Below are 27267 nucleotides of genomic sequence, written 5' to 3' on the forward strand. Positions count from 1 at the left end.
ACTGTAAGGTGTTTCATGAATTGAAATGTGAAGCAGTTATAATTGCTTCCCTCTAGAAGTGGTTCCTATATCAGATAATCTTAATTATGAGAATTTTCATTTTTAACTCAAACTTGGTCAGAAGGATTTTGTTTTACTCACTCCAATACATCATTTTAAAGTCTATCAAACACTACCCAGTCTTTGAAAATGAAAAAGTGAACGTAAGCATGATTCACGTTAAAATTACAGCAGACTTTTTTCTTTTCGCAGTATAGCACATATACCTGAAATCAGAACACCCTCCTATTCCCCTTCTTTAATAAGATGACCAGGGTTGTGTCATCAGATATCTATTTGTGTTTGCTTTTATAATCGTTAGTGTACAAAATGTACAGTAAGGGGAATAAAACACAGCCCTGTTGTGATCCAGTGGAATTATAGTGAATGTCAGATAACTAGTTCCCCAATTTGAGCTGTTGAGTCCTATTTCTTAAAAAGTTTAGGATTCATCTTATCAAGGTACTGTTTAGCTTAAAGTTCTCCATCATTTAGTTTGCAGACAATACAAGTCATCAGCCTGATCACAGATGGTGAAGGGTCTGCATACAGGAAGGAGGTTGAAACCCTGGCAGCATGGTGCCAGGAGAACAACCTCTCTCTGAACATCAGTAAGACTAAGGAGATGATTGTGGGCTGTATAAAACACCAGGGAGGAGATCACACACCTATTTACATTAAAGGGACTTCAGTGGAGAGGGTCAGCAGTTTTAAGTTCCGAGGAGTTAACATCTCAGAGGACTTAACCTGACCCACCACACCAACACCGTGGTCAAAACAGCACGGCAGCGCCTATTCTTTCTCCAAACGCTAAAGACGTTAGGCATGCCATCACATATCCAGGCCAACTTCTACAGGGGCACTATTAAGAGTATCCTGACTGGTTGCATCACTGCCTGGTATGGGAACTGCTCTGCCCGGGATCGCAAAGTACTGCAGAGGGTGGTGAAGTCAGCGCAGCTCATCACCGGCTGTGAGCTACCAAACATCCAGGATATCTACTCAGCTAGATGTCTTAAGAAGTCCAGGTCCATTCTCAAGGATCCCAGTCATTCCAGTCACAAACTGTTTTCTCTCCTACGTCCGGTAAACAGTATTGAAACATTCAGTCATAGACTAACAGATTACGGAACAGATTCTTCCTCCAGGCAGCCAAGCTGCAGTTCCTTCAGCAAATCACCCATAATGGCTACATGGACATACAGTTTTCATTGTATTCGGCATACTGAACTACTTGGACATAATGTATTGCATACACCCTGGACACATCGCAGCTTATTGAGCTCTGTCTGAGTTTATTTTATTCAATTTCTATTGCACTATTATGTATTATTATGTAAACTTCTCTTTTGTAACTTTCATTTTGTGATTTTTACCCCCCCGGTGAGTTTGCAGAAAAGACATTTCACTGACAGAAACTACTGCTGCACGCTGTATTGTTGTACATTTGATAAATAAACTTTGATTGACAATTAAATGATTTTACTAAGTTCTACTAAGTTTGCAATTAAATGTTTAAAAACAAATAAGCTGATTGCTGATTTTAGGAAAAATGCAAAAGTACTTGGGACCGGTCATAGACAGAAACCTGTGTTGGGACAAATATCATATCAGAATCAGAAGTGGAAAAAACCCACTACCTGTTCCTTTACTACTAGCTAGTTAGTGGTCGTAGGTTTAACAGTGCTGAATGGACTGCCCTTGTTTCATATAGGGGTATTTCGTGAAACAAGGTGACTTGGTAAACTGGTTTAATTCACTCTGTGGGATTGATTCAAAAGCCAATTTAACTTAACTATTCATCTTAAATGGATAGTATTTATAGCTAACTAAACCTGTATTTGAAATACTATTTCACAGCTCTGTTATCTTATGTTCAACACACACATAAAAATGGTTTGAAATCAATTTAAAGGGGAACTGCAACACTATTTTTATATTTCGGGGTTAGAAAGAATCAGCATTGATGAGTGCATTTCAAACCACAATAAAACTAAAATGTACACTGTAATGTGTAAATACTCCAAATTACATCACAAAATAGACAAAATTCATAACGAGGCAACAAAACGTCCGGTTAAGTGATGCAGCCTTTTAAATTGTAAACAAACAGGCTTGTTTAAACATCTGTTTTAACCAAATAGAAATATTGCTCTTGACTTCAAGACAGTTTTGCAGATGAATGGAACTTGTTAACTCTGCATGCAGAACACGTTAGCAACACTCTACGATTAAATACCTGCTGCACAACCTGTAATTATTTTGCTTGTACATCACATTACATTAGTTATTGTAGTGACTAGTGAGCAGGAAGGGCTGCATCATGTCACAACTCATGGGAACTCTTGCTCTTGCCCATGGCAAGACCCGGGTTTTGCAACAACATGGCGATTTACAGTTCACAATTTTGTGCTTAATTCCAAATTTGTGAACTTTTTCTATACCGTCAATGAATTTATTTTACTAAGAATTAATAACCGGTCTGAGTCTGATCCAGTTTTCTTCTTCTAAACTGTCCCTCTTTGCTTCAGCGAGTGTGCCTTGAGGAGGATGAGAGCCTGTCCAATGTGTAACCTCATCTTATGCCCTGTACTGAGGGTAAGCTTCAGATTGCTGCTATGGTGATAATTATGGTGATAAACACCCATTAGAGAAGCATGGAATCACCAGAAACTAAACTGGTGATGTTATTGGTAGAGTCAAGGGTAATACCCTGCACAAAATTAAGAATCTGGAGCAGTGTCGGAAATTCCAAAGACCCACAAAGAGAATAAAGTTATAAAGGTGAAGTCAAAATGTTTACAGGATCAACAGAGATGCAAAGAGTCATGGGGATCTGGGCAGGGACACCTGAGGGATAAGGAAGAGGATGACACACTGTCTTGACACACTGCATCCAAACCACAGGGCTCATCCAAGCTGTGGTGCAAAACAGTCAAGCACTACTTCAATAAAAAGTCTTTTCTTAAACTGAAATACTACATCAGCTCAAAGTCTGTTAGAATTCATGTTGATGAAATAGAAGGTGACACAACCAGAGGTCAGGTTAGAAAAGGAATGTAAATCAGTTTATTGTTTGGAAGAAGATTATGGATTTGGGTCAGAATACCCAAATCTGACAAATTCAGCAAAATTCCACTCAATTTCATGCACTGCAATGACAGTCCACAGGGACGTCCGAAAAGCGATATGAGGAAAAAAGAACCAGATGACATATATTTACAGTACAAGAACAAAAACTACACATTGTTTTGCTTTTTTTTCCATTTCTAAAATCATTGCACTTAGTTTTTACTAACAGTCATTGTAATAAATAGGTACAATACCTGTACTTTAAAGAGAAAAAATACTAACAGCAAAAAAAACAAAATCTCATTAAATTATATACAGAACAAAACAGAGACTTGTTTTCGTATCTCAAAAAAAGGAGAATATTCCCTGACTAGAACTTTTTGCATCCATCTCACTTTCTTGGCATTGGTGTAAGGAATCTCACTGGCCTAACAGTACAAAAGCAACTTTCGGAATAAAAGATGTACAGTCAAGCTTAAGTTTAAATTTTAGACAATGCCAAGTGCTGTCAGGGCTGCACAGGAAATCAGAAAGTATAGAATAAAGTCTAAACATCAGGGACATAGTCACAATGAAAAACAGTTTGTTTTTGTGTTGGTTCAGAGGCGTACAACGTACTGTTGATTTGAAAGATAATTTTGTGTATTTCTGTAATGGATTTCCAATGTTTGCCTGGAGTGCTCACTTACACTGCACTGACACTGACACCTGGCAGGAGTGCTTATGTGAGACAGGGGAATTTGAAGCTACACCTTCTCATCACTCTGCCTCCTGTAAACGGGCCCCTTCTGTGTTTTTAGAATAATAAAGTTTTGGTGAGTATTACCAAAACGGAATCTGTGAATCAAAATCAAAATCTCCATTTTCATAATTGCAGGATTTCTGAAGCCCATGCGAAAGTATGAAACATGCTTCCTTTCTCTTCAAATGCTGTTGCGTAACCTCCTGCATTGTAAAACAGTCAGCTCTGGCTGCTCCAGTGCGCATGTCACGAATGAATTCTGTGTGACACGTTTGAACAGATGTAGTGGGAAACTCCTCCAGTATCTGTTCACTCTCGTTTCACAAGAGGTATAAAAGATGTAGTGTAATAAACTAAACGGTTGTAAGGAATTTGATTAAAAAAATCAATTTTTGAAAAAAGCTATAAGACAAAATTAAGATCTGTCACTTTGCATTTGATTATTGGGCACCATTTTAAATAGACGTACTGTTTTGAAAATTCCTTTAAGGTCATCCCTTATATAAAGATGCTTGATGTGAGCATTTTTGTAACAAACTCCAGTTCCTGCTTATCAGTCTTTAAAAATACATTAAAAGCCTTGCATGTGTAATGCCTGAATATTTCACACAAAAACATATACTGTAGCAATATAGATCTCAATTGTAGTTATGCTCAGTGTAACAGTCACTAGCATCTTACAGTCTTATTTCCTTCAGTGGTAAATTATAGTAAAACATACAGACATACAAACACAATGTCAGATGTGAACTACTACAATGGGCCAGCATATCTTTCATCTTCTTCAATATCCTACAACTGCTGCATCCTTTAATCCGTTTATCCAACAACTCCAGGACTCACACACTATTATCTTAATATAATGGTGTGATAACAGCTAATAATGGGACAAATTTGTTACTTTCAGAAGTAAACCAACAATAGCAACATTTGGCCAATTATCAGTCATCATTATCATTTTTGTTGCATTGCCCTGTCCAAACTGAAAGTACTGTAAACATGTTCACTGCAAAGTAGCTTGCGTCTTAAATATAATTTTCCAGTGGCATTCTTAAAAGAAAGAAAAACATATGCATTAGCCGAAAACACAATGCCTAGGAAATGAATCCCCAAGACAACATTAGTTTACTCCTTTGTACTAATACTGTAAAGCCTTTCCGATGGCCATAAGTCTCACAGGTCTCAGGACCTGGAGTCACACTTTGACGAGATGACAAAGGAGTTCAGCACACAGGCCCTCCTGTGTGCTTTTGAGTGCAATCCTCTTCTCTGGCGCAAGGCAAACTCTTCCTGGCCCACAGCAGCCCTCATAATAAAATGTAAAAAAAAAACCTCTAACATAAAAAGCCTTAAATGGAACGTTGAACTTTTCTCCCCAGTCGCTAGGGTTTTCGTTACTGGGCTGGGTCGTTTCCAAGGCAATCCGGCCCCCTTAACAAAAAGCCTCTCCTCTGCAGGGTGGCGCCCGTCCCACCTCGTGCCTTTCTGTCCCGCCCGCAGGAGGCCGGCAGCGGCCCTCAGGTGTCCCTGCAGGCCTCGCAGCAGCGCGTCTTGAACTGCGCCAGCTGGCAGAGACTCAGCTGCTTCACCTTCTCGCAGTACCTGGTGGAGTCGCGGCATTCGGCTGCGAGAGAAGAGCAACACCTCAGCCACACCCAGAGGAAGACAGACCAGGCTGTGTGAATACTTCAATTTGCCTCCACCCCCAATTTCAGTCTCATTATGAAGTTTTCGGGTGTGCCTCACTTTACTAAGTTCTACTTTTTGATTGGTCTCTGACAACACCTTTCTCAAACATCATTGTAAGATGCAGATTTATCCATCTGCAGGACCCAAACAGTCCTATGGACCTGGGGGTGCTATCTGTGTGGAGTTTGTATGTTCTTTCCATGTTCACATGGGTTTTTTTCTGCAGTCCAAAAACATTCTAGTAGGTTAATTGGCTTCTGGGAAAATTGGCCCTGGTGTGAGTGTGTTTGTGTCTGTGTGTCATCCAGGTTGTATCCTGCCCTATGCCCATTGCTTGCTGGGTTTGGGTCCAGCTCCCTGCAACCCAGTAATAATAATTGCTTACAGTTATATAGCGCTTTTCTGGACACTACACTCAAGGCGCTTTACAGATAATGGGGACTCCCCTCCACCACCACCAAAGTGCAGCTTCCATAGTGAACCAGTACGCTCACCACACACCAGCTAACAGTTGGGAGTTGAACAGAGTGATGAAGCCAGTTCATAGACGGGGATTATTAGGAGGCCATGATTGGTAAAGGCTAGGGGGAAATTTGGCCAGGAGACCTGGGTAACACCCCCACTCTTTTTGAGAAATGGCTTGGGATTTTTAATGACTACAGAGGGTCAGGACCTTGGTTTTACATCTTATTCAAAGGATGGCACCTTTTTTACAGTATAGCGTCCCCATCACTACACTGGCTCATTAGGACCTTCACAGACCGCAGGGTGAGCGAATCCTACTGGCCCCTCTAACACCTCTTCCAGCAGCAACCTTAGCTTTCCCAGGAGTCTCCCATCCAGGTACTGACCAGGCTCAAACCTGCTGAGCTTCACTGGACTGCCAGTTGTGAGTTGCAGGGAGATGTGGCTGCTGGCCAGTATTGGAAAAGCAATTAGAAAGTGGATGGATAGGTGGATGGATCAAATCTGAACATTAACACTCAATAAAAAAGCAACTTGATTTGCTATGGACTTGGAAAGAAAGAAGACCAAAAGTGCAGAGATATCTCTGCAGCGCTGTGGGCAATAAGAGTCTCCCACCAGGGACCAGTCCCGTACACCAGGGGTGACCCTCTCCTTTGAAGGGTCGTGCCCATCCCACCTCGTGCAGGGACCTGCTTCCTGGTGGGTGACTCTTATTTCCCGTGGCGTGGACAATGGAAGCTGCAGAACGCTGGAGAGCAGGACTCACTCTTGGCGCAGGGAAGGATGTTGCAGCGCTGCCAGCTGGCCGGCCTCGGCCTCCAGGAGCACTGCAGCTCTCTGGCGGGCTTGCCACTGCGCAGGTGGACGCACGTCACGTGGCGGGACTGGAAACCATGGCTCCCACAGGTGGCGGTGCACTGGGTCCAGGAGCGCGCTCGCCACTGCACCGCGCAGGCCTCCAGGGGGCAGTGTCGAGACGCAGCGGGCCTGGGGATACCACACATGGCGACACGGCAACGTCAGAAAACACGCCTGCGTCCCATTCACGAGGAGTAACGACACTCAGGAATGACATGTGTCGGAGGCTGTCTGCTGAGAATTTAGGTACGGCGAGATTCGACTTAATCCGCCTGGCTGAGGGCCTGCCCTTGGACGTAGGGAGGAGTAGATCGACTCCCCCAAGGAGGAGCTGGGGTGGAGGAGGGAGGCATATAATGATTGCTAGAGCAGAGGTTTACTCATGGTATATGTAGCTTTTGGTAAATTACATCAGGAATGACAATGATTTAGAAAATGTGAGGTTCAGTATCTTCAGTTAACGGTCAACTCACAGGGACAAATCTCATTGAACTCCTGTTGCCAAAATACCTCATAGGTATATAAGGTATACCTCATAGGTATATAGGTATATAAAATATACATAGTCAAGAGTTATGATTGTAAGAAATTTGCACTGTTAACGCCAGTTACTGTAGTGAATATATTGTTGGGTAATACAGCAGTAACATTCTCTACAGACTATGGAGAAAGACGTGTGACTATCACACCGAAGTGTATTTGTAACAAAAATAATCTGCATGAATGTGATTGGTAACTAAAATGTCACCCAAGACAAAAGAGATCTGACAAATAAACCCTTCTTGAAAATTTTAACATTATAAGACTTGTCCTGCAAAACGTTTCACCAAATCAGGAGCACCAAAATGTTTTCATTGTTTGGTTCAGTGAGGTAATACAAACTTAGCAGAAGTAAAATGACAGGGGATGACATCACACTGACACTTTTAAAAATTGGCCAAGAACTTTGGAGAACAACACATAAAAAACTGTGGTACAGAGGCTATGGCACTGATCAGGTGTTCTGCATCTAGCCTGTAAATTAGCTGAAAGATTCAATATATTATAAGTTCCAGCCTTGCCTTGGAAGTCCATCACATTCATTCAGAGGAAGCCCAGTGCCATTCTTGTCCTGGCAGAAGACGTGTCTGTTCTGTGTCGCCAGTCTCAGTCCAACACACTGTCCTTGACACTGTGCAGCAGAGAGATATGTCATATGTCGCAATCTCACCAGGGCAGACCTCTCCTGGAAGGTGTGTATCATCGGGATTTTCCTCCAATAGGTTTTCCAATAAATTTCCAATACGTCTGACTGCATCCTGCCTGAACACCTGCTGGGATTTCCAAAGCTAATTTCACCACCCCCACAAAAAACTACTGGTCTGCCCTCCACCCTCCTACCATGCCAAACAGTAATCTGTGTCTAAGAGCAACAGGAAATGATTAAGTCAGATTTTTTTGAGGTGCAAATGAAAAACTTGGGTCTGGATTTAATCAAATCAAATAAAAAAATCTGGATTTAATAAAATACTTCAAACATAGATGCTAGACAAAATGGTGAATTGCATGCCACTGCTTTGGCAATCACAGTGAGAGGTGCCATTACCCAGGCTTGGAGTTATACTTGAGGTGCTTTGCCTTTGGAAAAAAGACCAAAAGTGCAGAAATCTCTCATTTCCCATGGTGCAGCAGAGTCACCCACCAGGCGCCAGTCTGTAGCTCAATCTGTGTTCACATGACTTTTACCAGATTACTAGTTTTTACTAGTTCACTAGCTGAGCTACTCAGGAGGCTCCCCTCCACAACTCATCCAAAACTTATATTATTGGTGTTCATTGTGCAGAAGTGTGTAATACTGACCAATGCTTACAGTAAAACATAGATATCATTAACATGAAGATGTGAGGTTGTTTCATCTGTGGAAAATAAAATATAGTAAAGGAACATCACCATTCCAAAGTCAGGAAGTACTATGGGAAGAAGTATTCGTTATTCAACCTCTCAGTGACATGAAATATACAGCTGCACAGAACATGAACTTCTACTGTAAGAAAGAGGAACACGTTTTAAAACCTGTCTTTGCTGATATAGTCTCCTAAACTGGCCTTAACACCCTTAAATATTTCGGTCTGACTGGAAGAGACAGAAGACTGAATAAAGGAGAAAGCAAATAACTGAAGCATAACCCGAGGAAAGGATTAGAACTTAACTAAGATCAAATTAGCGACAAATATGTGATAATATGCAGTTCTTTACTAGGTTACATTTAGCAAGAACTATTCTGATTGGTGGGTACCTGTTCATTGGTGGTGGTGGAGAGGAGTCCCCATTACCTGTAAAGCGCTTTGAGTGGAGTGTCCAGAAAAGCGCTATATAAGTGTAAGCAATTATTATTATTATTATTATAAGTTTTAAATGCACTTCTTTGTAGTCTACATTTGCGTTCCCTGGTTCTAAAAATGCATTAGAGTTACACATTCCCTCGAAACCTCTGAGAGGCTAGTATTTTAATTTCTATAACTTCAGCAAGACATATTTGCACATCTAGACTGTATCAGTCTAGATAAACAGTGAAACTAACATGGCAGGCTTTGCTCATCAGACTACAGAACTTGCTCTCTCTTGCAAGGTCTTACCTGTGTCCAGGCAGAGGTTGCCCAGCACACGCAGAGCAGCGTGTTGCAAGACTGTGAATCTGGAGGCCTCAGGCCTGCCTCAGAACAGCTGCTGTCAGCCAGGGGAGTGGAGGTGCCATCAGCGGTATCCCTGTGGCACGACACTGTGCGGTTCTGAAGACCACCCCCGCAGCTCCTGGAACACAGGGACCAGGGTGATACCAGCCACCTGCCACAGAGGAGACAGACAAACGTGCCGCTTGTTACCAACACCACAGGGTCTGTAAAATACCCATCCACCCATTTTCGATCCGCTTCATTCGGGTCAGCGTCCCGGGGGAACCAGAGCCTTTCCAGGCAAACAGCGGGTGCAGGGCAGGGTGCACCCTGGACGGGACGCCAATCCATCGCAGGACTGACACAGACCCAAACATGCACACACTCACACTATGGCCAAGTATTTCAAGAAGTCAATTAACCTACCAGCATACCAGCACTTGGGATTGTGGCAAAAACCACACAGACATGCAGAGAACATACAAACTCCACACAGATAGCACCCCAGAAATTCAACCCAGGAGCCCAGTGCTGCGAGGCAGCAATACTACCCACTGGTACACCAGTAGTTGCCCCTCTGAAACATCCATTTCCTTTTTTTAACCCACAAAGATCAACGAACAAATGCTGTCCATCAGATAAAATTATCCTTTAATGGAATATCATTGGGTATCAAAGTAAATTGTGAGCACTCCACTCATTTGTGTCTTATACCATGTTAAAACCTGTTACTGCAATTGATCTAACAGCATTACTACCATGATAGGATAGCAGCAGTAGCAGCGAAGATTCATACATAAATCAATTTAATTAAATCTAGGCAGTGGCAAAAATGGAGCTATCATTCTCATCATTCAGAATACAGTAAATCGAACATTTCCAAATCTGCCACAAGAAAAGAAGAGCTATCATTAACCAGCACTGAAACAGAACATTGTGTTTGGTCCAGGGAGTTAATTCTGGGGGAAGAAAGTACAGTAGGCAGCTAAACCTGTAACATAAAAGTTGTATGTCTCTGGGAAGATACCAAAGCAGCCAGGAAATACACATGTAAACACAGAAGAGATCATACAAACTCCACACAGAAGGTATTGAACCCAGGACCCAAGAGCTCTAACTTCACCCACAGTTATAACTGAGAAAGCGTTAAGAAAACAGATGTTAAAGGGATAATTTCTGAAAAGCAGCTGAAAGCAATGACTCATTCTCAAAGAGGAAATGCTTCCAATTATTCATTGCACTCTTTACAAAGCCCATGACACTGCAATAATAAACTATTTCTTTGGATACATATACTTTTATATGTCCCTTAAGTGTACGGCATGTCAGAAAAACTATTTCTACTAAAACCTCCATTACAGTGTTTCTTTTCTTGCACCATGGGCAAAACCCACAAGACCTTTTCTTGAAACATTTTTTCCATTCCCTGTGTGGACTTTTTCATCTCTGAGGCACAGGAAATGCTATTTCTGTTTCTAAAGAGAAGTAGTGTTGCTACTGTGCAAAAAACACCAGCCAGCTCCTCAATAAATCACAACAGCCACATGAGTAATGTTCATTCTCTTAGGAGCAAGGCTGATGAGCTACAAGCAAATGTCAACAGTCTCCATGAATACAGGGATGCTGGTCTCCTGGCCTTTCCAGAGACATGGCTCACAGACACGGATTTGGACTTGGCCATTGAAGTTTTGGCGCCTCCTTCAGGCTGGACCGAGACAGAACAGCAACAAGAGGAACACAGGAGGGAGGTGTTTGTACTGTATATATCACGGTGCAAGAGAGGCTCTGTCTGCCTAATATTGAGTTGCTGTCAATGTTATTACCTACACAGAGAATTCCTGCAGACTTTCATAACCGTTGCGTACATTCATCCTAAAGCAAATGGTGATTTTAACCGCTGAAACCAAAGGAAGCCTTTGTACAATTTCTATCTATATGTTGACTGCCCAATGTGTACCAATAGATCTGTTCACCAAAAAGGCGTACCAGGGTACTGTGAAACCTCCACTTAGCTCATTTGAACACAACCCTCTGCTTTTAATGCCAGCCTATAGCACGGGAGAAAGAGGGAGAAAGCTCAAGCACAGCAAGTCCGGGTTCGAGCAATCGAAAGCACACAGTGCCTGTGGGGCTGTTTTGATTGCAGGGACCGAACTGCCTTTTTAGAATCTTCTGATAATTCAGATGATCTCACAGACGTGGTTTGTAGTGTAGGAAAGCAAAGAGTCACAGCGCAGTCCAGTGAAGGTTTGAGATGAGTTTAATTGTGACGAAAATAGCTACTTCCACAAATGAACACTGAAGGAGACACACACAAAGTGTATTTCTCCCAGTGTCATGGATTACAAAATTATAAGATTCTAAGAGTGTTAGAAAGCCAAGTTAGGAGAAGTGACTCCAGGCCAGAGTCAGATTTCTGTCGTAGTTATATATCTTTCTGTTAAGAAACAGTGATTCCTACCAAACCTGTTTAAGTTTATTTAATTAATTATGTCTTGGGTAAAGAAATCGCTGAAAAGCCTATGGTGCCTCTAGTTAATTAATTCTCAACAGGGGTATGAGTCTGTTGATACAGAAATCAGATTTGAAGATGGAGCGGAATTTAGAAAGGCAAAATTCAGATTTAATTTAAAATTCAAAGGCAAATTTAGTTCTTATAATTTGAGAACTGCATGAAGTGGAATGAAAACTATGGTGGGAGAGTAGGACAAAGGTTTTTACCTAAGATTGAGAAGCATGACTTTAGTGGAAAAATCAGGGAACTCAAAGAGAAGCTCACTGCCTCCATCAAGGGTGAATTTGTTTCAAGAAAACAAAAGCCAGGAGAAGTACTGGACCCGATAACAGCAGTGGGCAGGTACATGTGCTGAGCAGCTCAGTCTATATTTCATTTTATTGTCAAAATATCTCTGAATCAGAGGACAGTACCCAAAATTTGGAAACAACAATCACACCAGTTGCAAAACACAAATCCCTCAAGACATTAAATGATTTCTGACCAGTCACACTTACCTTTTTAAAGTGTTAAAAGGCATGCATAATTTGCCTACGGGGCTAAAAGAGGAGTTGAAGATGCTACCCTCACATTATTGAATCATTTATATTCATATATAGAAAGTTCCAAGACATATGCCAGGCTTTTATTTATAGATGTTTCATCAGCCTTCAACACCATTCAATCACACTTATTAGTGGAGAGATCACCCACAAATTTTAATCTAGATTTTAATACTGTAGGTTGGATCTTAGACTTTTTGACCAACAGATCATAAAGATTGAGTGTAAATTGGTTTATATCACAGCAGCTTTGTTATTCCACTAGGTCTCCTGTGCTATCTCCAATCCTATACATTCTGCATAGTTAGCCAGCAAAATGATTGGTGTACAACTACGGCTTTCAGTCTTCTACGACAAAAACAAAATAGTGTGTGAGGTGACCTATTATATAGGTCAATATAATCACTCAGAACAAGTAAAGGTTTATTCCATGTTGAAAAGAGAAGAAAAGAAACAGTGTTTCGGCTGTGGAGCCAAGAGATAGGAGAGAGAAAGGTAAACCAGCAGTTGACAAAGCAAGGGAGAACAAAAGCTGGGAGTGGAGAGGAGGTGGGAGTAGCAAGTAGCTCAGGGAGGAGGAGAAGGAGTAACGAAGAGATCTAGAAAAAGACTAAGCAGAAGGCATAGTGGGATGCTGCAGAAGTGGGTTGAAGAAGTTCAAGTGGGTAACTTGAACTTGAACTTGAACCCACTTGAACTTCCAATGTGATTATTGACTGTCATGACCACTCCTTGCACAGAAATTGACCTCCTACCATCTGGGCATCAATTTAGACAACCTAAATTCAAATGCAATGGAACTATGTCATCTTTCAAATGCAACAGAACTAAGTCATGTTTTATTTCTACAGTTATTAACCTGCTTAATTTCGACAAGTGACTGTATATTTTATTTGCATTTTAACAAAGACACCAGTAAAGGAATAGGAGGTGGTTAGATAGCCTGGTCTTGGAACAGATCGCTGTGAAGAGACCGAATGCTGGTTTAGTGAGAGAGGGGGGCAAGTAGCCTGGGGAGGAGGAGAAGGAACGACAAAGAGATCTAGAAAAAGATTTAGAGGAAGGCATAGTGGGCCGCAGCAGTATATATTTCTTTCTCATCATACATGTACGTCTCTTATTTGTTAATGGGGTGTTGTGTTAAATGTATTATGTTATGTTGTCTTTTACCTGAATTCAAAGCAGATTTCCAGCTGGGACAATAAAGTAAGTATGAAAGAGTGCTCAGAATATGTACTTTAAAATTGTTATTTTCCAGTATTTGTGAATAACCTTTTCTTGTTTTGGTCATGTTAGGATCAAAGCATTTAGTCTTGCAGATTATCGCCAATTATAAGAATAATATAATAGAGTTCACCTAAACATGTTCACCTAAACATGTTCACATGTTCACCTAAACATTATGGCATTAGCAACATCGACGGAAAGGAAATTAATGTATTGCTCAGTTAATTTTGCTCAATTGCAGTTCAGCTCCTTAGCCTATAGAGGTCAGCAACAGTAGCTAATTTATACAAAGTATATTGTTTTGTACTTAATACAAAAAATACTGTAATTGTATCATTAACTAAGAGTAATATTAAGATAAGAAAATTTGAAAATTAAAAGACAAGCCAGATATCGTCTTTTTAAATAAAAAATATTTAGAGGGATCTGAAAACAAAACTTATTTCTGATGTAGTGAGACTAAATTTACTGAAGCAACTAAGCATGCCTAAAATATATGATAGCACTGATGAAGAGAACATTTTTAAATGGAGCTTTTGAAAATGTTTTTCAAATTGTTAAAAAATACACAAAAACAGAACTGCATGCAGAAACTGTATGATTATAATTTACTGTACATTTCCAGACTGTCCCAAAGAATACACAGAAATACAGATAAGAGCATACTGTCATGATCAGTTAAATAGTGTACATCACTTTGTAATCCTTTAATGTCTTAAAAATGAATCTGAAGTTCTGTTTTTCAAAATGAAAAATAAAATACTTGACTATTTTTATATTTACTATTATATTCAAGACGGAAAGTAAGATGTAACTGTAGCAGAAACCACTCAGTGGTGCTGAAGGATCACAGAAGATAATAAGGGCAGTAGAAGTACTGTATACCCTACCTGCACAGTACATGGCCAGATTGCACCATCCTGCCAACATACAGTATCTGGCTAAGATATGTTCCAAAGGCAGCCTTTGCAGCAGCCTTTATGCACCAAAAGCTCCACTACACAACAGTACTGATTTAAGGGTTGACTTTATGTAGGCCAGCCTGAGTAACTTAATAATAAAAATTCCTTAGGCTTAGATATTCCTTAGACCTTAGATATAGCTCTTTTCTGGACACTCTACTCAATGCACTTTACTGGTAATGGGTATTTTCCTCCACGACCATCAATGTGCAGCATCCACCTGGATGATGCGACGGCAGCCATAGTGCTCCAGTACGCTCACCACACACCAGCTATCAGTGGGGAGGAGAACAGAGTGATGAAGCCACTTTGTAGATAGGGATTATTAGGAGGCCATGATTGGTAAAGACCAGGGGGAAATTTGGCCATGGCGCCAGGGTAACACCCCCACTGTTTTGGAGAAATGCCCTGGGATTGTTAATGACCACAGAGAGTCAGGACCTCGGTTTTACATCTCATCCGAAGGACGGTACCTTTTTACACTATAGTGTCCCCATTGCTATACTGAGCATTAGGGCCCACAGAGACCACGGGGTGAGCGCTCCCTACTGGCCCCACTAACACCTCTTCCAGCAGCAGCCTTAGCTTTCCCAGGAAGTCTCCCATTCAGGTACTTCACAATGGAAGTTAGCCAGGACACAGGAGTTAACACCTCTAACCTTAAAAACAATACTATAGGATCTTTAATGGCCAAATAGTTGTGTTAAACTTTGGTTTGACATTGAATCAGAAGGATGGCATCTCCTGTTGCACATTGCTCTGTCACCATACTGAGGCATTTATTTGGAAATTGTGGTCCAGAAGGAGGAATGCCACTTACTGGTCAACTCATATTTCTAACAGCAGCCTGATTTTCCTTGGAGATCTATTTCCACCCTCATAATGACAAGCCCAACATTGGTTACCTTTTGAGATCAGATGAGATCAGCACTTCTACTATCAAAATGACAATAATAAGTAAAGTTTTCTACATTTTGAATTGTTTTTCTTCTTTTTTTTTGCCCCTCAGGATGATACCGTCTGTTCATAATAAACATTGCTCCCTGCCATAAGCTCTATAGCACCACAGAGTTTGCTCTCACATGGCAAGAAGAGGACATCTGAACCAGCTACAAGCCTGCCAATCCACAGCTATCTTGCCCACCCTTGGATTTTACCAGGACTCTGACCAGAAAACTGTGGACTACAGACTTAAATGCTATGACATATATAGTTGTTTGAAAGAAAATCTGAATTAAATTTGGTCTGAAACTAAATTGAATAGAATTATATTAGATTAAAATACACCAGTAATTGTCCCAGAGGAATAGCAGTTTCCCCAAAATAATTATAACCTTATAACGTATGTGAACTTGGATTGATTTCATTCAGAGGCCCTTTTCAGAATCTATTCAGTCTCAATGTGTACATTCTTGACTGAATAGTAAAGAAATATTCTGGTCCTGTGAAGTTTTCCTCCCTGTGTCTTTGTCGGTTTTCTCTGGGCACCGTGCAAACCTTAAAGACACGCTGGCTGGCTTGGTTAACTGAGGGCTCTGAATCGTGAGTGTGTCTGTATGCACTGTGATGCACTGGTGTGCTATCCTTGATAGTTTTGCCCAGAGTCTGCACTTATAAGAAGAGCTCTGGTTTGCTGCATCCAGTACCATAAAAAAGGTGCTTTCAGCTAATCAGTGGATGATTAACATATTAGAAAGATGTCATATAGTTTTTAATAAGATATTTTAAATGTTTCAGCATGGATTTATTATATATACACTCTAGATTATACATACTGACACAATCTGCAGAATTCACAGGCTTCATGAATCAAAGCACATATTCTTAGAATCCTACCTGGGAGAACAATGGTGCCCATTACAGGACTCTGTCGTCAGTGAAGAATTAGTCTTATCCATGCACTGGGAGTTGTTGCTCATCACTCCATCCAGGAGACATCTTTGCCCAGCAGACATAACACCTTGGATTCACAGGGGTCAGAAAATGATATCAGGTTACACCTCTCCACTAGGTGCATTGCTAATGACCAGTCACGAGTCTTCCTTAATCACAAGTGTCACTTTAAGACATGTGCTGCTTTAAATCGATATGAGACATGAACACAACACAACAGCAGGCATACGATGGAGTTTGATGGAGTCATAATATGTAAGGATCTGGGAAAAAGTGACCATTTTCGTTAAGATTAAGATCACTTTATTGGCCATATACAATTTCTTGCATTAGGAATTTGTCTTTTCGCATACCCCAGCTTGCTCTCCATGAGACACACAGACAGGGAGAGAAGCTTGGGGTCAGAGCACAGGGTCAGCCATTTATACGGCACCCCTAGAGCAGTTAGGGTTATGTTAAGCTCAGGCGCCCAACAGAGTAGGATTCTTCTGCCGGCTTTGGGATATGAACTGGCCACCTTAAAGCCACAGGCACAGATCCTTAGCCACAGAGCCACCCCATTTATTTCCTTCATAAGAGCATACAGCATGGCAGCTATAGTAGAGAAAAGGTAGAGGACAACTGCTGCTCTTGTCCATTAAACATTTAATCAAACAGTACATAATGATACCATAATGATCCCTAGATTGGCAAAATTCATTGGCAGAATCTTTAATCCTGTGCTGGAGTTGCACAAGTATAGGATACCTGCCCTGTCTAAGTCCTGTATGCCCTTCTTCTGTTGAAAACAGGACATCTCAAAAGTTCTTGACATGCTTTGGTGTCAGGGCATTAAAGTTCATATAGCCACAAATGGGAAACAAGAATTTTTGGAGGCAAACCTGATTGTGTCGGTATCTTTCAAGATCCATGGCAACAATCACAGCAGTGTATAATGCAAATCCTGCGTGCCGCCCTGACATGTTTTGGAAGGATTCTGCCAGAATTGTGAACATTTCACTGTTAAAAGACTGTATACTTATACTGTAATATGGAGAAAGGGGGGTGAGGGGGTGGGCATCTGCATTTTGAAGAGCAAAACCAACCATAAAACTAGCAAACTATTAATAAAAATAAATTAAAAGTTTTTTTACTGAACAATAGTAAGAAAGAATTAGAAGTTACAAATCTACGAATACATTAGACATTGCTTTCAGAAGTCATGCTTAAAAATATTTAAATTTCAAAACATGTAAACCTAGACTTTTACCCAGAAGTGAGTAAATATCACAATGTCACATTTTGCTTGTGCTAACCTACAATAAATGTCTCCCAAAGAAGACTCCAGAGCCGAAACATTGTGTATCTTTTCTTCTCTTTTCAGCATGGAATAAACCTTTACTTGTTCCTTTACTTGTTCCTTCAATTGCTCCAATTCTGCTGACCCACTGCAGAGAAATTATTTGTGCAAATGTAAATATGATTTATTCACTTTGAAATACTGTACTGTGCCACTTTTTGTGTTTCACACAAGTACTGAGACACGTTTTGCATCTATTACATCCAGGGCTGATAGCTGTGACACTTTGCTTTCTTTGCTACTGGGCTGTGACTAATGGAGTTTGTGGTTTATACAAAACACAGCTGTTAGAAATTTAAGATAAGCAGAAATTGGGACACGGCTTGTACAGTGATTTGCTCCACTGGCTTCGAGCACATTTTTTATTTAATCTATTATATTTTTTCACTAATGAACAGTTTTCAGGTGAAGCAAATGAATACCGTTAAACATTTGGAAAATGAACTTGTGTTTTCAGCAACTTATCAACATAATAACATGACATAAGACCCTTCTTGAGTTTAATATGTAAGACCTGATGAAGACCTTTTTTGTGCTAAAATGCCGATGGCATTCAATTAATTGTCATGGTGTTCAAAGCGTGAATCCATCTTTTAAATGATTCTGATTGATCTTCATTACCCAATACCCAATGCACTTAATTAACTATGGGTGTGCATTCTCTTTTTTGTTTGTAAAATTTGCAGATGAATACTAAAAGGCTGGTGTGGGCTGTCTACTAGTACAAACAATTAAAATAACACCGGGAGGCAAATAACACTGGAAGGGAAAGTTAGCTTTTTCCTCATAACACTCCTGCATGATTTCATTTTTATCTTCAATAATACAGATTAATAATTTTTTTGAACATGAAATTTTGCATGGTAACTTTAGGAGCACATTTGTGGTGTTTGTAAAGAAATCACAAAAGTATTTGTGGAATAATACTGAAAAACAATTTGGGATTTTCAGGAGCTGTGATACTCATCAGCCTTAGCAAGGATACTTGCCTTGTATGTCTAAGGCTGCGCTCTGCCGTAGGGTTCCTGCTTCATTTTCCGAGAGACAGCTCACTTCCCCTTCTAGATTCTTTGTGATGCGCGAGATCTGTAAGACGTGGTTCTCTGCCAGAAGCTGATAAGAAATCCCCAGTTCCTTAGCCAGTGGCTGCCTGTTGTGAAACCAGGAGACCTGTGGTCTGGGACGACCTTTCACTGGGCATCCTGAATGGAAGACACCAAAATACAGTATCAGCGGTCATTACACCAACAGCTTAGAATAAAAACACGAAGTCTTCAGAAAATCGCAACTGTTGCTGTGTTTCTCAATCGACATGCAGGTTTTTGTCTACGGTTTGTGAATCAGAACTTAATTTGGCCTGTTGATGGTAAGTTGATGCAATTCTATACTATGCTGTTTAGACCAGCATTGGGCATATTCATCATCATCTTCATCATCTCCCTTAATAAAGCATTTACTACTTATATATAAGGTGTTCCTTGTCTTAAAAGGTTTTAAATACATTTACAGTAGACCCAGATCTGCCATTTGAGAAGTTCTGATGCAAGTCCTCTTAAGTCTGCTGAAGACCAGGTTGTACACAGTAGATACATCCTTCACTTGTGCAGTACCATGTCTGTGGAACTCACTGCCCAGGTCCATTAGAGACCCTGCGCCTGTAAATATTTTTAAAACTCACTTAAAGACCCTTCTGTTCAGTAAAGCTTTTAATACATAATCTGGTTTAACTCTTGGTTTTATTGGGTGCACTTACTCTATTTGTCATTTTTTTCACTTTGAATTTGTGTATTACTGGCATGCTATTAGTTCTGCTTTTTATGAAAGGCCCTTTTCAATAAGAAGTAATAGTGGTTTTAGCATTACTTCAGAATTGCTGTAGGTATTCAGAAACATCAAGATTCAGAAGATAAATGTGGAGTGGAATGAGGGAAAACAGGAACACAAACCAATGAGAATGTGAGATCCCACTGTTAGGGACGCTCTGGTGTTATTGCCAGCGATGAGGAGCGTTTGGATGCCTGGCTCTGCTGTTGAAACCAGAGCTGCCCAATCTGCAAGTTCTGGAGCAGCCTGTGGAGGAGCTGGAAGGGATGGCAAGTGAAAAACAGTGGCTAAAAGCGATTCTCTAACTTCACAGAGAATATTTTGATGATATAATGCTATAACAGCATAACAGAGTGCTGTCACTATAATAGCGAAGTTCCTGCGTTCACCGCAGTCACTGATCAGTACTTCTCTCTGGAGAGAAGCAGAGGACCAGCTGAGGGGGTCTTCGCAGGCCTTCTGCTTCAGCCTGGTAAGGGCAAGATTGCGGAGGTGATCTTGTATTATACGCGAAGGTGAGGAAAAGTAAATCAGATAGAATTCACTTTTCCTTGCAATTTTGTAAGATATGCATTTATTACTGTATATGCGAATGAAACGTTGACTTAGTGAAGACATTCCAGGGTTGACTTAGTGGAGAAACGTCCCAGTAGTGTGAGTGAGTGAGAATGCAAAGGCATTCGCCCAGGAAACACCAGGCACACAAAATCCTGAGTGAAGTCTGAGATGTAAAAAGAAAGAGGGATTTGGAAGGGAGTCTGTTTTTCAAACAAAAGTACAGTATGTAGGAAACCCTGCACTTGTGATGACCATTCGGGAGAAGAATGAATCACAGGAGTTAATCATAGTGCTCGAACCTGCAAGCTGCACATCAGAGGACAGGGAAGCAGAGCCGATGCTGTTCCTGGCAGTGCAAGTGTAGAGTCCCGCATCAGCCTCGCTTGGTGCCAGAATCTTCAGGGTGCCATCTGGCATCTTTTCTACTCTGCCATAACAAAAGCAAAACAAAACACTTAATTGTAAGTTGTGATTCATGACTGAACTTCAAATTAAACAGTCCTAGAGGCTGGGTAAATAGTGTCACCCTTTGTAAACCCTTTTCAACAGCCTCTACAGCTGCAAAGCCAGAAGAGAAGTCACAAAATGAGTTCATTATTTCAGCAAACACAGGAAATTAGTAATCTTGGTATTGGAGACAGAAATATTCCTGACCTGCTGCTGTAATGGAGCTCTACTCCATTCTTAGACCAGCTGACAGCTGGCTCGGGGCTGCCTGCAGCCTCACATCTGAGCTCCAGCTTGTTGGTCCACCTGTGCAGCAGGACTGGAAGGCCAATGTGGACAATGACCTCTGAGGAGGAGGCAGGGTTTTTCTGCAATGCTTTCTGCATGATCCAAGGGGCTCTGGGCTGTTCTTTGGGTGTTCCAGTAGATCCCTGAGACCTGAGCACGTCTGTGTTGACTGAGACCTTGTGAAACGCAGGATTAAGTTTATGGGTGGTTGATTCCAGAGAGGTCAGCTCACCCCTTTCAGGATACTGCAAAGTGGATTCATTGCTTTCCCCTTTGTTCTTGGCGAGTTCCCCCAGCAGCTGCATAATGAGCTTGTCGCCAAAGGAACTCCTGAGCTCTTCTGGCTGGAAAGACAGGTTTCTGATGATTTCATCCAGTTTCCACTGCTCAGTCACAAGAGTCAGAGGAACAGAGGTCTCCAGACTGTGGTCCTCCTCCAAAAATGAAACGTTTTTCTCCGATGAATTGAGCAGCTCTCCGGAGTATTGATTCTCCTTTGAAGGAGCTTTCAGCTCTAAGAGTCGGAGGACAATGTCATCATACAGGCTGAGTTTAACCCTCGGGTCCTGCACCTTATCTTGCAAGAGGAAAGGTTCTCGAAGAGCTTTGCCCGTAGCTGTTAACCACAGACTGCTCTCTGGAGCAGTGAGCTTATGTTTGGAGCCGATGATCTTAACAACAAAACTTTCCTGCGCTTGGCCTGCCACACAGGTATAGATCCCAGCATCAGACGTCTTGAGGTGCTGGATTTTAAGGTATCCAAACGGTGTGACTGTGATGTGGGACAAACCAGCAAGTGGCTTTCCATCCTTCTGCCATCTTAACAGACCCCTGTGAAACCGTCTGACAGGACAGCGGATGACCACTGAGGTTTTTGGCTTCAGATAGGCATATCCTCCGACAACAAACTGTAACTTTTTCTCTGTTCTCCACTGAACGTATACCTTCCTCTGAGCCAGGATATGTGGACTGAGCTTAGTACCTGCAGGCTTGGCAGACCCTGGAATGAGATTAGAAAGAGGGACACTTGTTAGTCTGGAAATTGACTGAGTACGATTATGAGAGAGGATTTAGTGGCAAAGTATGTTATTTAGTCAAATTAAGATCAAGGTTTCTGTTATGTAATGATTGAGTAGTCAATCATTCAATCCAATCAACCAACCAATCAATCAGAATTCTTAATTATCAACAAGTCTCATGCTTACAACAATACTGGGCAATACAGTACGAGCCCACTTTCATATGTGTTTAATGTAAAAAGCTTTAATTAAATCAGTTTTCATGCCTACATGTTAAAACTGACCAATGGCTTATTTAGGTTTCATTTAAATTAAGAAATATTTTGCAAAGTAAAAATGAATTGGGAGTTGGAAATGTGGGAAAAACACTGATCCCTTTCAGTTGAAAGACCAGGTTTAAACTAAGGTGGGTTAAATTGGCAAAGAAACAAAATGTATGACAAAAAGGAATACATTTTATTTACTTAAAAGTCACAAGTTAAAATATAAATATTTTAATCGTAATGTGAATTCAAAGCTTCAAATTCAACTAATTTATACAATGTTCTTTGGAGTTTTCAAACACTATATAATTTTCATATTTATGGCACATATGGCAAAAATATGAGCATGAATTCAGTATTTTTAACGCAGACTGAATTTACGATACAGGAAGTAAAACACACATGCTTATAGCCACAAGCCTTTACAAACTTTGTTCAGAACTGCATTGTGATGGAAGTGATTAGCCTAAATGTAATTTTCAGAGTAGTTTTAAAAGCACCCAGTGTGGCTGAGTCCCTGGTTATTTTGAGACAGTGTTACGGGGTATTGGGGTGCAGCAACAGAGGGCCCCGTATTCGCCAGAGTGTGGAATAGGAGCGGAAACACGGCAAACCAGAATCAGCTGACAGGAGGCCGCCTGGAGTATCTAGCAGATACTGCTAGATACTGAAGAACCAAACCCCATCTAGTCTTGAACGCAAGAAGAAGGATTAAAGTGGTTATAAGCATGTAAACTAGAATGTAGCAGTTTTGTTTTTTTTATTATTTCTGTGCTTGTAGTGCAGACATCCTGTCTTGAAACAATTTCCTATGGAATATAACAAGACTAAGGTGGAAAAAAATAATAAGAAAAAGAAAATGACAGTAGAAATTTTAGTTCCATTGGGCAGAAAGGCTGGTTTTATCAGCACAGATGTTTCGTACAGCAGAATCAGTGGCATGAGGCTGGTGTAAAATCTGAGCCGGTTCAAAGCAAACTCTTACTTCCACACGGTCCCAGAGAACAGGATCTCAGAGTCAAGGGCTGTGGCAGAGAGGAACAGGCCGAGGAGTTGAGGTTGACATATTCACTGTTTTCATTCAGCTTCCTGCACATCACCACTAGTGTCTGAGTCGCTTCCCCACAGGTAGCGGAGCACTGACAACATAAATATTTTTTCAGAAACGTGGAGCAGCATTAATAAGCTGATATTATTTTAACCCATGCTAATATTTTCACTAAAGATTTACAACACTGCATGAGTGTTATCTTTTGGATATACACACTTAAGCTGTTATTACAGTATATTACAATGGCAATTGGCCCTTGGAGGTACAGTAGCAGATGGGACCATAGCCTGGGTTCCAGTGGACGTGGTTAGCGTACAGGCATGATGGGAGCACAAGCGGTTCAATGTCGTCTTTGTGTTGTTCTAGTTGGTCAATGTGCATCTGAGTTGATGTAACTATTGATGTAACTAAGCTGTTTTAGAATGACAGCTATTACATATTTGTATATTGTGTCCAATGTGTAATTGGGGCTGGAACCTCACCATACATTCTGTGTATTTAAGACAGTCTGTACTCCCCATTGTGCTGTTCCCTGCTGTCTGGCAGACCTACAGTAACACTGCACATCTTAATAAAAAGTGCAAATTCAGCATAAGAGCCAAGTTAGAACTTGAAAATACTGCAGAATATTATATTCAGATATTCAGTAGGTATCATTGTGACACTTAAGCCAGCAGGCTCCTTCTTTTTTTTTTCAAGAGAGAGCTTCATATGTGTATTCAACTATGTGTTTAATACTCCTCCACTTTTAAACCTAGATTAACATATAGAAACTTCAAGGAAGGCGTTTAAAAATCAGAACAGGGGACATTTTTTACACAAAAAGGTTGTGGGTCTCCAGAACATGTTACCCTAACCTAGCCATGTTGTAAAATTTAATACCCTGGCTTCTTTTAAGAAATGGCTGGATAGGATCTATGAATTTAGATCATTAAGACAGCTAGCTACCAACTAATTTAACTCCTCTAACTTGTAACATTTCTTACGGTCTTATGTTTCCCCCCTTTCTCCTCATGTCTGAAAAGGACTGCTGGGAAACTGAAACCAATATGAACACACCTGTGACCACTCAATGGAGGCCCACTTGGCTGGACACTCGCTCTTCTCACAGGCCTGCTGGGCTGGAGGGCTTGGAGATGGGCAGAAGGTGTCCGGCAGCTCCAACACACTGCCATCGGCAAGACGCTGTTTACAGAGAACCACCCTCTTCTGTATGCCTCCTCCACAGCTACGGGAACACTGCAGGGTCAAACACACACAAACAACGAGCTCGACCAGTACAGAGGATGAACAATTCTGATTTGGATTAGAAGGCCTATCTGAGAGACTCCCAAATAGCTTGGAATTCAGGCTGATCCAGGCGTTGACTTCATTCCAGGCATGACTGGTCGAGCCTCAATAATGTGATTGGAATTCCCAGAGGGGTGGGAACTCAGCTATCTGAATACCGCTTGTGTTTTGGTTACATGAATTAGGCAATGTTTCATCAACTTCCCTGCAACACAAGGCTCTGGAATTTGCCAAGCGGTGTTTTCAGCAAAAATGTATCCTCCAAAAGGTGCTAACTGTGTGGTAAAGTACTGTGGAATCCACAACATGTGAAATGGAAAATGGCCATGACAAGTGAGTGTGTTGGAGGAATACTTGTGCAAGTCTTCATTCTCCTTTTACATAATACGGATTGTGGAGGTAAGCTGAGATAGTTAATCATTGGAGATTCCAAACTGTATATAAATTGTAAAATAGCATGCTAACTCACAATTTCAAAGTTATTAATATACATGTAACTCTGACTCATTTTTGTTTCATTAGTATTTTAAATTAAATCAACCCAAATCCCACCAAATTCAACAGAAGTAAGGAGTTAATGTTAATGTAATCTATTTTATGTAGATAAGCCATATTGATTTTTTGCCACTCATCAACAAAAAGTACTCTATAATGTCAAATTGAAAAAAAAAATCCAGACATTTTACTAAATTAATTAAAAATAAAACACAGAAAATGTTTTTTGTTTTGCCCCTTGCTTTGACACACCTAAATTACCTCTGAAGTAACCAAATCTCTTCTCCAAGCCACATCATTACTTGACTGGAGTCCACCTGTGTGCAGTTGAGGTGTTTCACATGATTTCAGAATAAATACACCTGTGGCTGGGAGCTTCCCCACTTAGTGCATTTCCAAGGAAACACTACACCATGAAGACCAAGGAACATTCCAAGCAGATCCGAGACAAGGTTCTTGAAAAATATCAGTCAGGGTAAGGATATAAGAACATTTCCAAGGCATTGACTATACCTCAAAGCACAGTGAAGTCCATCATTAAAAGGATGAGAAAATATGGAACAACTATGAATCTGCCCATAACTGTCCATCCTCTAAAACTGAGTGTCCAGGCAAGAAAAACCATAGTAAGGGAGGTCACCAAGAGGCCTACAGCAACTCTAAAGGAGTTACAGTCCTCCATGACAGAGATGGGATAAGCTGTGCATGAGACAACAATAGCTCACACACGTCATAAATCTGGCCTTTGAAGAAAGCCTATGTTGAAAACTCATATCACATCTCGGCTGGAGTTTGCCCAAAGGCATGTGAGAGACTCAACAATTTGGAGGAAGATTCTATGGTCTGATGAGACCAAAATTGATACTTATACTTATGCATTAAATTATTTTCTGTTTTTTATTTTTAATTTAGTAAAACATCTGGAATTTATTTTCACTTTGACATTATAGGGTACTTTGTGTTGATGAGTGGCAAAGCTATTCAGTTAAATACACCATGGTTCCATGTTGTAACACAGTAAAATGTGGAAAAAGTCCAAGGGGGGTGAATACTTTTGCAAGGCACTGTAATTACAAATATAGTTGCACTACTTTGCCTATATTCAGCTACAATTTTAGCATTTCTAAAACTGTATTTAAATTTTCAATACACTGTAAAATCTGTATTGGACGCAATAAATGTGTACTTAAAATTAATGACATTTTTTATAAATGAGCTTTTAACAATCTTGTAAAAATCACCCCATTATTCATAAAATATGTCATGCTTATGTTTCTCTTCATAGTTTATATTCTTGACAAAGCATGTTTTATATACACAACACTACTTGCCCAGGACAAAGAGGTTGTGTAGACATCATTATTCACTGCAGATTTATAGCCACAAACCCACCACAAAGTCCTGTCTGTATGCATTCTTTGACAGTCCCTGACTTGAATACACATGATTTCTCAATCATTATTTTGTCTCTCACAGAGGCCACAAAACTGGAGCCCACACACATTGAAACATATCTGTCAGTAAGGCCAAATAATGTTGGACACATTCAGCAACTAGAATGCATTTAAATAATGAAAAACAAGGTCGATTGTAAATGGAACCATTGTATTATTGTTATTTATATTAAAAACAAAATAAACTGTTCTAAATAAATATACTTATGCCGATCATCAGTTTATAATGCACAGTGTTAACATCCCCTAGTTCTTTTCCCAACAGCAAAGCAATTGTAACTTCAAGTGTTCCCTGGAAATGAAATGCCTACTGACACAAAGTCTGGTGAATTTTGGACACAAACATTTGTCAGATTGATATATATATATAGTGAAAATGTAAGAACTTCTGGCTAATCAAGGTCTAACACACACGTATATAACACTTTGCAAGAATGCAACAGTTCCTGTAAGTGAGGGTCAAGAATGTGTCCTGCTGAAATCTGTGATGCCTCCAATGTGAAGGAACAGTTACACTCGTTATGTTTCATTTTGGAATGGACAAGAACCCATACTGGGTCACGCTGCTACCTACAAAGTGT

General features: G+C 40.6%; 1 protein-coding gene across 1 annotated transcript in view; it reads right to left on the reverse strand.

The window, feature by feature from the left end:
- Positions 1–3080: 3080 nt before the first annotated feature.
- LOC148840962 (ADAMTS-like protein 1) overlaps positions 3081–27267 on the reverse strand; it is a 209111-nt gene continuing 184924 nt past the window's right edge. Inside the window, exons 18-28 of the mRNA XM_088910463.1 lie at positions 24507–24686; positions 23382–23535; positions 21034–22114; positions 20679–20806; positions 19944–20078; positions 18987–19199; positions 16602–16725; positions 9484–9691; positions 7930–8039; positions 6777–6997; positions 3081–5477 (exon numbers count right to left, since the gene is read on the reverse strand). Coding sequence (XP_088766589.1) covers positions 5371–5477; positions 6777–6997; positions 7930–8039; positions 9484–9691; positions 16602–16725; positions 18987–19199; positions 19944–20078; positions 20679–20806; positions 21034–22114; positions 23382–23535; positions 24507–24686 — 2661 coding nt within the window. The 3' untranslated portion in view covers positions 3081–5370. The remainder of the gene's footprint in view (positions 5478–6776; positions 6998–7929; positions 8040–9483; positions 9692–16601; positions 16726–18986; positions 19200–19943; positions 20079–20678; positions 20807–21033; positions 22115–23381; positions 23536–24506; positions 24687–27267) is intronic.

Source organism: Atractosteus spatula, chromosome 1 (genome assembly GCF_055471065.1).
Source record: "Atractosteus spatula isolate fAtrSpa1 chromosome 1, fAtrSpa1.hap1, whole genome shotgun sequence".
NCBI lineage: Eukaryota > Metazoa > Chordata > Actinopteri > Semionotiformes > Lepisosteidae > Atractosteus > Atractosteus spatula.